The sequence below is a fragment of the Hyla sarda genome, chromosome 13 (genome assembly GCF_029499605.1).
Source record: "Hyla sarda isolate aHylSar1 chromosome 13, aHylSar1.hap1, whole genome shotgun sequence".
NCBI lineage: Eukaryota > Metazoa > Chordata > Amphibia > Anura > Hylidae > Hyla > Hyla sarda.
Window position 1 is genome coordinate 43,645,115 of NC_079201.1, and position 13,841 is coordinate 43,658,955.

General features: G+C 39.1%; 2 protein-coding genes across 3 annotated transcripts in view; both read right to left on the reverse strand.

The window, feature by feature from the left end:
• Nucleotides 1–1,586: 1,586 nt before the first annotated feature.
• On the reverse strand, nt 1,587–12,166 carry CBX4 (chromobox 4). The gene is made up of 3 exons (XM_056549606.1): nt 12,065–12,166; nt 2,342–2,726; nt 1,587–2,248 (listed from the first exon to the last, which is right to left on the reverse strand). The coding sequence occupies exons 1-3, from the start codon at nt 12,164–12,166 to the stop codon at nt 1,587–1,589; spliced, it is 1,149 nt and encodes a 382-aa protein (XP_056405581.1).
• TBC1D16 (TBC1 domain family member 16) overlaps nt 2,591–13,841 on the reverse strand; it is a 564,967-nt gene continuing 553,716 nt past the window's right edge. Inside the window, exons 14-15 of one of the 2 annotated variants that reach the window (XR_008849568.1) lie at nt 3,648–3,714; nt 2,712–2,726 (exon numbers count right to left, since the gene is read on the reverse strand). The gene's annotated coding sequence lies outside the window, so the exon portion shown is untranslated. Of the gene's footprint in view, nt 2,727–3,647; nt 3,715–13,841 lie in introns of both variants that reach the window. The other variant, XR_008849569.1, reaches the window with a different exon arrangement.

The following is a 13,841-nucleotide window of genomic DNA, read 5'->3' on the forward strand; positions in this document are numbered from 1 at the left end:
ACACATCGCTTGTTTACGGTAAATTCACTGTAATACTTTGCAAAACAGCTTGCTTTGCATATAAATGTTCACAAATTGGAGACATGTAATTGTTTATATTAGAGTTTAATTTTCATTATTACAAAGCATCAGACAGAACTCACCGGTGGCTTTGGGCTATATATGCCCATGGCTAATACCACTTATGTAACTTTACAGTACATTTACATCCAATCACTTGCTGGAAGCACTAGGCCTAGTCTAATATCAAATTGTTCCTTTATCTCAAGAGTACACCAAAAATATACACTTTATAATATATTAGTGTAAAAGCATACATCTGACAAGATAAGTACATAAAATGCAATTCCACAAAAAATATGTAAAGATGAACAAATAAACTGTCAGATAAGGGCTGGGCAGTATGACCAAATGTGTGTATCACAATATTTTTGTAACTTTTGGCGGTTCCACGGTATATATTAGTATTTCCTCCCCCTCCCCCCCCCATCCCCCCAAATTAATTATCAGCCCAGCGCTGCCCCCATTGGGGTAAATACTCACATGTCACCCGCAAGCGCTGCCCTCCTCCTCCTGTTTGTTGCGTGCCGCCGGCGATGACACTATACTGTGCGGTATCCCTATGCCTGGGCTGCAAAAAGTAAACAAAATAAACTAACGCACGTTCTTACGTCAGCCTTACGCTGGGGACAGGAACGTCGGAGAGCCATCAGCCTATCACCGGCCGCAGCGAACTTCCGCCTGGGCCGGTGATAGGCTGAGCCCACTGTCATGTAAGGAGCTCTGGCCGGCTTCTTACATGACAGTGGGCTCAGCCTATCACCGGCCGAGGCTGAACATCGCTGCGGCCGGTGATAGGCTGAACAGCTGTCCGACGTTCCCGTCCCCAAGAAGCATGTGAGGCCGGTATCAGACCAACGGAAGGTGAGTTTAAGTTTATACTGTTCATTTTTTGCAGCCCGGGCATAGGGATACCGCGCAGAATAGAGCAGTGGTCTTCAACCTGCGGACCTCCAGATGTTGCAAAACTACAACTCCCAGCATGCCCGGACAACCGTTGGCTGTCCGGGCATGCTGAGAGTTGTAGTTTTGCAACATCTGGAGGTCTGCAGGTTGAAGACCACTGGTATAGAGTGTAAACGCTGGTGGCCGCAAAAAACAGGGGGAAGCGGAGGGCAGCGCTTGCGGGGGACATGTGAGTATTTACCCCGACGGGGACAGCGTGGGGCCGATAATTAATTGGGGGGAGGGGGGGGCAGAACAGTGCTCGCGGGTGACATGTGAGTAGTTCCCCGATGGTCTGATAATTCATTCCCGGCCAAACCGGTATTGCGGTATGGGTTAAAATTCATATCGTGCAGCACACAAATTTTGGTATTCGGTATGAACCGGTATACCACCCAGCCTTACTGTCAGAGTAACGGTTACATGATATAGCATTTCTGCTTCTAAGTGCTTTAAAATATAAAATCTTACAGCTGTCAAAATTAGAAACTACAAATAAAATACAACCTGCATCCTCTGCTACTGTTATCCTTGATTAAAACAATAGTACATTTGCATTAGCCACAAAAAAGGGTGTGTGGTCATGTTGTTATATACTCCTTGAAAGTGACCGTAAGACAGTTAGCAGTTACATCTGTGATAACAATATTTCCAAAAAATTGTCTGAATAAAGATTGTGGTTCCTCGTGTTTTTCAGTGGGTTGTAACTCCTTGGGTGTCACTTGCACCACATTGTTCCCTAAGCCTTGATCACTGTCACACCTGGATTTTACACAGCGAAGGTCTATGGGTTCATCCAAATCGGAGTCAATATGAATTATGTCTGGCTGTTGTGGACTCAAAGGAAAGTTCTGCAAACACTGGTTCTTCAGGCTATCAGAAGCACTGACACTTTGAGAAGTGAGTATTTTTTTGCAAGATCTGTTAAGTTCAGATATCTCTGATAAGCAGCGCTTTCCAGAATTTGTATATACCCTTTCTTTTGAATACCCATTTACAGCAAATTTGCATTCATTCGAACTTGGGATATCTTTTTCAGTGGTGAGCGGTTTATCACTGACAAGACCAACAATGGGAAATGTGATTTTGTTTCCATAATCATTTGCTGCTCTTATTTTGGACTCCACTCTCTTCTTCCAATGTTCCTGTTTTTCTTTTAAGACTTTACAAGTTCTTTCTCCATTACAAGGTTCCAATCTGTTTCCAGAATCAACAGCAACACAATCTTCCACAGATGATTTAACTTTTACAGATTGCAATCCATTATCCATGTATTTACTCATAACTATGACAATTCTTCCATTTTTGTTTTTATTCTTCACAATCTTCATTTTACCCCCAAATCCATTTACTGGCATCTGCTCAGCTGGGCTGGAGGTGTTAACAGATGAACTTCCACCTACACCATTTAAGGCATTTCCATAATTATTGTTAAAACAAACTCCAAAATCTACATACTGGCTATAATGCAATGACGATTCCTTATTTTTATTGTTTTGATCACAAAGCTCTAAATCTTTGCCCAAAGGTTGTGCATCATACATTTTTGGATCTGGTTGATAATGATGGTGTCTCTTACTGTTCAGTTGGTAATAATATTTTCTTTGGCTGCTGTGGTGATGCTTTTCAGGATGATCAATGGGCTGATACTGGTGATGTTTTTTGCTGTTTAGTTGATACTGATGACTCAAAACATTGGACCTATTTGCAAAAGAGGGTATCTGTAATGCAAAAGAAAAAGCCACTATTAGGAATTCAAGCTATATTATCCCTAAATTGGTTAGGAACTTTCAAAGTAGAAACAATACACTAGAATTATAATAAATATTGTCCATATACATTATTTATTTAATTAAAGAAGTATTCCCAAGTATTCCCAAAATTTCTATTTAACTTAGTACTGCATGTAAAAAATACATAATTTTGCTAATTAAGGGGTACTCCAGTGGACATTATTTTTTTTTTTTTTAATAAACTAGTGCCAGAAAGTTACAACAGATTTGTTAATTACTTCTATTTAAAAATCTTAATCCTTCCAGTACTTCTTAGCTGCTGTATGCTCCAGAGGAAGCTCTTTTCTTTTGAATTTTTTTTCTGTCTGACCACAGTGCTCTCTGCTGACACCTCTGTCTATGTCAGGAACCAGAGCAGGAGCAAATCCCCATTCCAAACCTCTCATGCTCTGGACAGTTGCAGTCCTGGACAAAGGGTGTCAGACAGAGAGCACTGTGGTCAGACAGAAAATAAATTCAAAAAGAAAATAACTCCCTCTGTAGTATACAGCAGCTAATAAGTACTGGAAGCAATTTAAAAATCTGTTTAACTTTCTGCCACCAGTTGAGTTTAAATTTTTTTTTTTCCACCGGAGTACCCCTTTGAGTGCACATGACCAAGATAAGAACTAGGAAAGTTACTGAAGTGAAGTGTGTGTCTATCTGTCTGTGAGTGTTTGTGTATGCATGTATGGGAGTGTGTGTAAGCCATGGGCTGGAACTATGTGGCACTGCCCCAGAGCTAAACCAGGAAGCTGCACTAAGCCTCCCACAGGACAGACAAGGCAAAAAGGAAATTGGGAATACCCCTATAAACATATCAGAAAGTCCAAGAGCTCTTAGAAAAAAGTATTTTCAACAAATACTTACTGATAAAATGTGGTGATTTGGTTTAGGGCCACGTTTTTTGTACCCGAGAAATTGCTCCTGCCTTTCCCTATATAATGGAAAAAGCACATAAGTCATTGCAATTTACAGTGCATTAAAAAAAAAAGCCGTTGTATATACAAAGGTTAACCCCTTAAGGACAACTGACTCCAGAAATTATTTCTAAATTATTTCTATTAAAAAATCTTAATTTTCCAGTACTTATCAGCTGCTGTATGCTCCACATGAAGTTGTGTAGTTCTTTCGAGTCTGACCACAGTGCTCTCTGAGGACACCTCTGTCTGTCAGGAACTGTCCAGAGTAGGAGCAAATCCCCATAGCAAACCTCTCCTGCTCCACACAATTCCTGACATGGACAGAGGTGTCAGCAGAGAGCACTGTGGTCAGACAGAAGACAACAACTTAACTTACTCTGTATATAAAGCCGCTGATAAGTACTGAAAGGATTAAGATTTTTTTTATAGAAGTAATTCACAAATTTGTTTAACTTTCTGGCACCAGTTGATTTGAAAAATAACTAAATAAAATAAAAAAATGTTTTCTACCGGAAGTACAACTTAAGGGTACAGACTATTTCATCTTTGCATTTTTGTTTTTTCCTCCTCGCCTTCTAAGAACCATAACTCTTATATTTCCATCCAGAGACTTGATTTTTTGAATGAGGGCTTGTTTTTTGCACAACCACTTGTACTTTGAAAATACATGACTTTATTCACCATAAAACATTGGAGATGGAGACATTTAGAGAAACCAAAAAAATATTGTTTGTGTAGGGAAATTAAAAAGAAAACCAAAAATGTAGCAAATTTTGGAGGGTTTCATTCTTACGCTGTACAATTAATGGTTAAACTGACATGTTTTCTTTATTTTGTGGGTCAAAATAATTAAAAAGATACTCATGTTTACATGCTTTTCTATTATTTTACTGCTTTTTAACCTCTTGAGGACGTAGGGCGTACCTGTACGCCCTACGCCCGGTATTTAAAACGGGGTCACGCCGTGACCCCGCATCATACCGGGTCGGTCCTGGCGGCTAATTATAGCTGGGACCCTCGTCTAATAACGTGCGGCACCGATCGTTGTGCCGCGTTCTATTAACTCTTTAGACACGGCAATCAAAGTTGATCGCCGCATCTAAAATGAAAGTGAAAGCTTCCCAGCAGCTCAGTCAGGCTGATCGGGACTATCGCGATAAAATCGCTCATGTGCTAGCTGATTGGGACATGGCGGACGTCCCCTTACCTTGCTCCGTCGCGTCCGATCGGCGATTGATTGCTCCAAGCCTGAGATACAGGCTTGAGCAATTGACCGCCTATAACACTGATCCATGCAAAGCTATGGCTTTGCAGGGATTAGTGTAAAAGATCAGTGTGTGCAGTGTGTGCTCCCTATGGAAGCTATAACACTGCAAAAAAAAAGTAAAAAAAAAAGTTAAAGGTCATTCAACCCCTTCCCTAATAAAAGTTTGAATCACCCCCTTTTCCCACAAAAAAAGTGTAAATAAAAATAAACATATGTGGTATAGCCGAGTGCGGAAATGTCCGAATTATCGTTAATTAAACCGCACGGTCAATGGCGTATGCGCAAAAAAATTTCAAAGTCCAAAATAGCGTATTTTTGGTCACTTTTTATATCATGAAAAAATGAATAAAAAGCGATCAAAAAGTCTGATCAATACAAAAATGGTACTGATAAAATCTTCAGATTACGGCGCAAAAAATTAGCCCGTACACGGAGAAAAAATAAAGTTAGAGGGGTCAGAAGATGAGAATTTTTAACGTATATATTTTCCTGCATGTAGTTATGACAAAGTGAAACCTATATATTTAGGGTATCATTTTAACCGTATGGACCTACAGAAGAGAAGGTGTAATTTTTACCGAAAAATACACTGCGTAGAAACGGAAGCCTCCAAAAGTTACAAAATGTCATTTTTTCTTCAATTTTGTCATACAATGAATTTTTTTCCCGTTTTGCTGTGGATTTTTGGGTAAAATGACTAATGTCACTGCAAAGTAGATTTGGAGGCGCAAAAAATAAGCCATCATATGGAATTTTATGTGCAAAATTGAAAGTGTTATAATTTTTAGAAGGTGATGAGGAAAAAATTAAAATGCAAAAACGGAAAAACTCTGCATCCTTAAGGGATTAAAACACCAACATTTTTAAACAAAATAAGTATGTTTACAGTTTCCCTATTTTGACCTCATCACTTTTTATTTTTCCGTATACGGGGCTGTATAAGGGCTCATTTTTGTGCCATGATCTGTAGTTTTTCTAACATATGTGACCAAAAATCAGCAATTCTGGTGCTAGGAATTTTTTTTTACATTTATACTGTTCACCATGCAGGAGAATAAACATTATATTTTTATAGATTAGACACTTCTGCATATATGCATATATGCGATATCAGATATCTAGTGTTTTTATGGAAAAAGGGTGTGATGTACATTTTAATTTAAGGGGGATGTATTTTATGTATTTTTATGAAAAATATGCAATATCAGATAAAGATTGATGCTAAAGAATACAGTAAAGCAATATATAAAAATCTTACAATTCAGATGGAAGCAAAATAATAAACAGGAAAACTGCTCTCAAGTGTTTACATAATGTTACAACTAATCAAAAGGTTGTTCTTTAACCCCTTGGGGACGAAGCCCCTTTTGACCTCAAGGACCAGAGCATTTTTTGCAAATCTTACCACCTTAAAAGGGGTACTCCGTTTTTGCAAACCTTTATTCTTTTAAATCAACTGGTGCCAGAAAGAAACATATTTGTAAATTAAAAAAATTTAAAAAGATCAGTCCTCAGTGTTCCACTCACGAATGAGTGTGTAATGGATATCTGGTAATAATTAATTCTTATAAAGCCAGTTAGTATTCAAAATTATATAGTAATATTTATTACACAGTTCTAAAAATATCTCTAGAAGTCTGCCTGCCGCAGGGCCCTTGCAGTATATAGGCTCGCTTCAGAGAATGAATACAATAAACAGTAAAGATTAAGCTCATATAATAATGCCGTTCACCTCTATAGTCATATTAATTACAATGTATGTGAAATAATCCTGTGATAATCCTGCAGCAGAAAAAAATAATGAAATACGTTGTGATAGAAATTGTCCTGTAACAAAGGATACTGTAGCACAAAAAATAAAAAATATTTTAGTAGAAATATCCTGCAAAGCAAAGTCCAGATCTTTTAAAAAGAAATAAAAGTAAGTCCAATGAAAATATATGCTAATCCAAGATGTATCCTGTAAGGGTATAAATCTCTTCAAACACTGCCGTTGTATCTGTCAATCAAATTGTTGCAATACACTTGTGATACAATTTTTGCAATATGATTCAAGCCAAGCAGAACCTGTGTTGGTAAGAGTCCTGTTAAAGGAGAAGTTTCGGCACACTGTGCCACTCACCGCCCTTTAGTGGAATTGATGATTCTCCGGGATGGTAACCGTCTGGCTGGAGGTGGCGACACCTGATGTCAGGGTCTAGCCCCTTCTTGCAGCCTAAAAGCACTGCTCGCCGGTAATTGCCGTAGACATCGTGGATGTTCACTCCGATATACTGGTAAATGGCGCCCGATAGAAACGGCAAGTAGTATCGGCGGCGTGTGATGCAATCGGTCAGCTGATTGCAGGTCAGCTGACCTCGGCTGTATAGAGTCCCAATAGGTCTCGGAGGTTTTAAATCCACTTAGCGGGAGATTCAGAATAGTGCAGGGTCCGGTCGTGATCTTATGATTCACGTGCTGGATTCAATGAATTGTAAAGGTCTGCTGGCAGTTGTAGTCCTTAATCCAATATATATAGGCAGTCCTTTGGATCTGAATGTGGACAGTATATGGTCTTCTTTAGCGATGTAAGAAGCAGGATATAAAATAATTAAATAATAAATAAAATAAAATGAAATGAACGCAGGATAAAACCGCAGGAGAACTGCAGACTAAGTGTAAACTTGTAGCACTCCCAAACGCGTTTCGGGGTACCCGTAGGTGATATCCTGACCCCTTCCTCAGTGGTGCATACAAGAGACTCAATGCTTGTGAGATTACAATACTGGCTTTTTATATGTTTGTAATTAATACACCTGTGGGCTTATAATAGTCATTGGAAAATATGGTCTGGATCAATAGGATCCGATGTTCATAATGGGAAAACAAGAAGTCTGTCAAATTAGGGCCAGTATTCACAATGTGAACACTGGCTTTGAATGGTGACTAATGATTTGTAATACGTCTGACCAAAACATACTTAATAAAGACAGGAGATATCTATATAAAACTGATTAAAAATAATATGAAGAAAATAAATTAAATAAAAACTTATAAATAAATATAAAATGGAAATGAAAAAAAATGAAAAAAAATGAAAAAATAAAATATAAATTTATATTTTTTTTTTATTTCATTTATATTTATTTTTTTATTTATATTTTTTTATTTTTTCATATTTTTCATTTTCATTTTATATTTATTTATAAGTTTTTATTTAATTTATTTTCTTCATCTTTTTATTGGCTTCATATTTTTATTTGCTTTTTATCCCTGTTTTTATTTATTTTATTTTATATTACATCATTATTATCACACCTTATTTTTCTTTACACATATTATTTTTAATCAGTTTTATATAGATATCTCCTGTCTTTATTAAGTATGTTTTGGTCAGACGTATTACAAATCATTAGTCACCATTCAAAGCCAGTGTTCACATTGTGAATACTGGCCCTAATTTGACAGACTTCTTGTTTTCCCATTATGAACATCGGATCCTATTGATCCAGACCATATTTTCCAATGACTATTATAAGCCCACAGGTGTATTAATTACAAACATATAAAAAGCCAGTATTGTAATCTCACAAGCATTGAGTCTCTTGTATGCACCACTGAGGAAGGGGTCAGGATATCACCTACGGGTACCCCGAAACGCGTTTGAGATTGCTACAAGTTTACACTTAGTCTGCGGTTCTCCTGCGGTTTTATCCTGCGTTCATTTCATTTTATTTTATTTATTATTTAATTATTTTATATCCTGCTTCTTACATCGCTAAAGAAGACCATATACTGATCCAAAGGACTGCCTATATATATTGGATTAAGGACTACAACTGCCAGCAGACCTTTACAATTCATTGAATCCAGCACGTGAATCATAAGATCACGACCGGACCCTGCACTATTCTGAATCTCCCGCTAAGTGGATTTAAAACCTCCGAGACATATTGGGACTCTATACAGCCGAGGTCAGCTGACCTGCAATCAGCTGACCGATTGCATCACACGCCACGTAACAGGACTCTTACCAACACAGGTTCTGCTTGGCTTGAATCATATTGCAAAAATTGTATCACTTGATCAAGTGTATTGCAACAATTTGATTGACAGATACAACGGCAGTGTTTGAAGAGATTTATACCCTTACAGGATATATCTTGGATTAGCATATATTTTCATTGGACTTACTTTTATTTCTTTTTAAAAGATCTGGACTTTGCTTTGCAGGATATTTCTACTAAAATATTTTTTATTTTTTGTGCTACATTATCCTTTGTTACAGGGCAATTTCTATCACAACGTATTTCATTATTTTTTTCTGCTGCAGGATTATCACAGGATTATTTCACATACATTGTAATTAATATGACTATAGAGGTGAACCGCATATATAATAATATGATCTTAATCTTTACTGTTTATTTTATTCATTCTCTGAAGCGAGCCTATATACCGCAAGGGCCCTGCGGCAGGCAGACTTCTAGAGATATTTTTAGAACTGTGTAATAAATATTACTATATAATTTTGAATACTAACTGGCTTTATAAGAATTAATTATTACCAGATATCCATTACACACTCATTCGTGAGTGGAACACTGAGGACTGATCTTTTTAAATTTTTCTATTTTTCTCCCTATCCTTTGAGTGAAGGAAATCAATTAACCTCGTGTTCCTTAGTGTGAGCTCCACTTTTTTAAATATTTGTAAATTACTTCTATTAAAAAATCTTAATCCTTCCAGTACTTATTAGCTGCTGAATGCTACAGAGGAAATTCTTTTCTTTTTGGAACACTGATGACCTCATGAGCACAGTACTCTTTTTTTTTTTTTTTTTTATATATAAAACAATCACAATCCATTGTATTCTACAATAGACATCCATAGGTACAACTTTGTTCATTTAAGAACCTAGAGTGAATACAATTTATAACAATAAAAGATTCCTATCCCTTAATTTTTCAAGACCAGTTCAGTTTTGAAGTGAATTTGAAGATCTTTATGTTAGAAATCCCCTATAATTGACCCCATTATGAAAACTGCACCCCCTCAAAGTATTCAAAATAACATTCAGAAACTTTGTTAACCCTTTAGGTGTTTCACTGGAATAGCAGCAAAGTGGAGGAGAAAACTCGAAATCTCTATTTTATTACACTAACATGTTCATGTAGCCCCATTTTTTTCAAAGGGTAAAAGGAGAAAAAGCCACCAAAATTTATAACCCAATTTCTCTCTATGAAGGACATACATCATATGTTGATGTAAAGTGCTCTGTGGGTGCACTACAGGGCTCAGAAGGGAAGTAGCGACAATGGGCTTTTAGAAAGTGAATTTTGCTGAACTGGTTTTTGGGGGCATGTCACATTTAGGAAGCCCCCATGGTGCCAGAAGAGCAACAAAACCACACATGACACACTATTGGGGAAACTACACCCCTCAAAGAACCTAACAAGGGGTACACTGAGCCTTAACATCCCACAGGTGCTTGACGAACTTTCATTAAAGTGGGAAATGAACATTTTGAAATTTTTTTCCACTAAAATGCTGGTGTTACCCACATTTTTCTTTTTCACAAGGGGTAATAGGGGAAAATCCCCCCCAAAAAATTTGTAACCCCATTTCTTCTAAGCATGGAAATACCCAATATGTGGAAGTAAAGTGCCCTGCGGGCACACTACAATGCTCAGAAGAGAAGGAGCTAAATTTGGCTTTTGGTGAGCGAATTTTGCTGAAATGGTTTTTAGGGGCATGTTGCATTTAAGAAGCCCCTATGGTCCCAGAAAAGCAAAAAAAGAAAAGCTAAAAAAAAAAAAAAAAAACACATGGCACACTATTTGAGAAATCCCCCCCCTCATTGAACGTAACAAGGGGTGCAGTGAGCATTTACACCCAACTGGCGTATGACAAATTAAATTAAAATTAAATTATTTTATTTTAAATTTTAAATTAAATTATTTTCACAGACCACTGTTCAAAAAATCTGTCAGACACCCGTGGGGTGTAAATACTCACTGTACCCCTTCTTACGTTACTTGAGGGGCGTCATTTCCAAAATGGGGTCACAGGTGGGTGTTTTTTTTCCCAGTTTGTCAGAAGTGCAGCAACTATCAGCCATTTCAATGCAAATCACCAATTTAGGCCTCAAATGTACATGGTGCGCTCTGACTCCTGAGCCCTGTTGTGCAGCCCAGATTGCTTTACATCCACATACGGGGTATATCCGTACTCATAGTGTTACAAGGAGAAAAAGACCCCCAAAATTTGTATCAAAATGAAAAGTATGGGGCAACACCAGCCTGTTTGTGTAAAAAAATTAATTTGTGTAGCCCCCCAACTTTTCCTTTTTATAAGATGTAAAAGGAGAAAAAGCCCCCCAAAACTTGTAACACTATTTCTCCCAAGTAAGGAAATACCCCATATGTGGCACTAAACTGTTGCTTTGAAATACGACAGGGCTCCATAGTGAGAGAGCGCCATGCGCATTTGAGGCCTAAATCAGGCATTTGAATAGGGGCAGGCCTGGATGGGTTTATAGACAGTTTCCCACTGAGTTTGAGCTGCTATCCTTCAGGGTGATTGGAGCAGCACCGATCACCCTTATTTTCCGGACGATCGGGTCACCAGAGACCCAATTAGCCCGGAAAAAACGTGATTCGCTGGTCAGAATTGACCGACTAGTCAAAGCAAATGCTGTTATAGGGGGGTGTATCTCATGACCCCCCTAGGCGATGTGCCGGGATGGCTGCTGATCAGCAGTTATCTCCTTCCGATCACCGTCTGGTGAGCGGAAATACGGAAAGCGTACAGGTACACCCTCCGTCCTTAAGTAGCGGGATGCCCTCCATCCCCAACAGGTTAAATTTGTAGACAAGTGTTTGCAAACATTGCAGCAAGGACTCAAAATATAAAACTTCAGTTGGCTAAATGGACAAAATGCTGTTTACTTTTTTCTTCCCTCTTAATACTAATTTTCTTCCCTCTTAATTCCACATCTTGTTTCCTTTTTCAACTCTCTCATGTCTGGCTCCTCCCTCTCCCCTCAATTTATTGATACCCTTATTACTGTTCTACCTAAACCTTTTAAGGACCACTCTCTTCCTGCCAACTATCACCCTCTCTCTCTTCTTCACGTAGATTCTAAGCTTCTTACTTCTATTCTTGCTTCTCGCCTTAATACCTTCCTTCTGAAGATTTTGATAAGTATTGTTGCACATCCTCTAGTCTCATACCTCCAGTATTTCAGGTGTGTAGTACTTTATTTAACTGTGTTATGGTCATTGCAGTGATCCTGCCGGGCTGTCCACATCCCTATCTTCCACCTCTGAGCCCACTCCCATTTTTAGAACCATCTCTGACCGAGACCTATATGACGTATGGAGGATACAACATGCTAGCAAACGAGACTTTTCGTTCTTCTCCCACCCCGTTATTTACACTAGAATTGATTTCTTCCTTGTTAGTTCTGTGGTGTGCGTTCAAAGCCACTATTAAAGGCGTTCTCATCAGCCAGTCTGCTCATCACAACAAACAAATTAGAGCCAAAAGACTGTTGTTGCAAATGGATCTCACCAGCCTACAAAGCCAGAATAAATTATCTTACTCCCCAACCTAAAAGCATGCATTTCAGCAGTGACCTCTGAATTACACTCCCTAGATTTGCACAAATTTGATCTGGCACTTCAGCACATGCAACTCCACTCATACTGGTTTGCTAACAAGCCAGGAAGGATTTTAGCCAGGCAGCTCAAAGTTTGGGTAGCAAAGAGTCGCATTCCCTACATGTCCCAACCTGACGGCACGAAAGTCTTTGACCCCCCCCCCCCGTCCATTGCCAATGCCTTTACTTCTTATTATGCTTCCTTCTACAATCTCTCCTCTGCTGCGGACTCTCCCACTCTTACCCCTCTCTATATCCTCCTTCCTTTCTTCTGTCTCCCTGCCCTCCCTCACCTCGGAAGCACTGGCCTCCCTCTCTTTGCCCTTCTCTCCCTCAGAGGTTCTTGACGCAATCAAATTGTTGAAAGGGGCCAAATCTCCCGGCCCTGACGGGTTGGTGAACGAGTTCTGCAAGCTAAATGCAGATCTTATAGCCCCTCACCTCGCTGATCTGTTTAATGACATGGCGAAGTCAGGTCGTGTTCCATCAGAGATGCTTGAAGCGGTGATTGTTACCCTCCCCAAACCGGGGAAACAACCTACTTCTCCTCCAAATTTTAGACCCATCTCACTCTTAAATTGTGATCTAAAATTATACTCCAAACTGTGGGCAAGTCGCATCTCTGCAGTCCTCCCAATGCTAATTCATGCTGACCAGGTGGTGTTTGTCAAGGGTCGTCAATCTTCGGACGGCACGAGACGGCTCCTCAACAACATTGCCACTGATCGCAGAGGTCAGACGCCTTCTCTCTTCCTCTCTCTGGACGTGGAGAAGGCGTTCGACCGGGTGCATTGGGGTTATCTTAGAGCAGTGCTTGCCAAATTTGGACCCCCCCCCCAATCATTGAGGGCCTAATGGCGCTGTACACGTCCCCATCAGCTAAAGTCTTCACATCTGGTGCCCTGTCCTCCCCTTTCATGATAACTAATGGGACGAGGCATGGGTGTCCCCTATCCTATTCACCCTGATTATGGAACCCTTTGCAGAATGTCTCAGACGCGAGGATGGCATCAAAGGAGTCAAAGTAGGTGATGAAGAGCACAAAATTGTACTCTTGGCGGAGGACGTTCTGATTGCGTTGACTTCACCTGTACAATCCTTACCTAAAGTCCTAGACCTCATTTCAATTTTCAGCGCTGCTAGTTTCTATAAACTTAATACCTCTAAATCTGTTGTCCTTCCCCTCCTGCTTGAGCAGCGTGATGTTTCCATTTTAAAGTCCTCATAGTCTG

Bases quoted from the DNA above. Each gene is read 5' to 3' on its own strand.
- CBX4 (XM_056549606.1), bottom strand. From the start codon at position 12,166: ATGTGCAACAATACTTATCAAAATCTTCAGAAGGAAGGTATTAAGGCG. The intron at 2,727-12,064 runs GTGATAGTTGGC...TTTGCATTACAG, and splicing joins ACGTGAAGAAGAGAGAGAGG to ATACCCTCTTTTGCAAATAG. The intron at 2,249-2,341 runs GTAAAATGAAGA...AATCTGTAAAAG, and splicing joins GCCAGTAAATGGATTTGGGG to TTAAATCATCTGTGGAAGAT.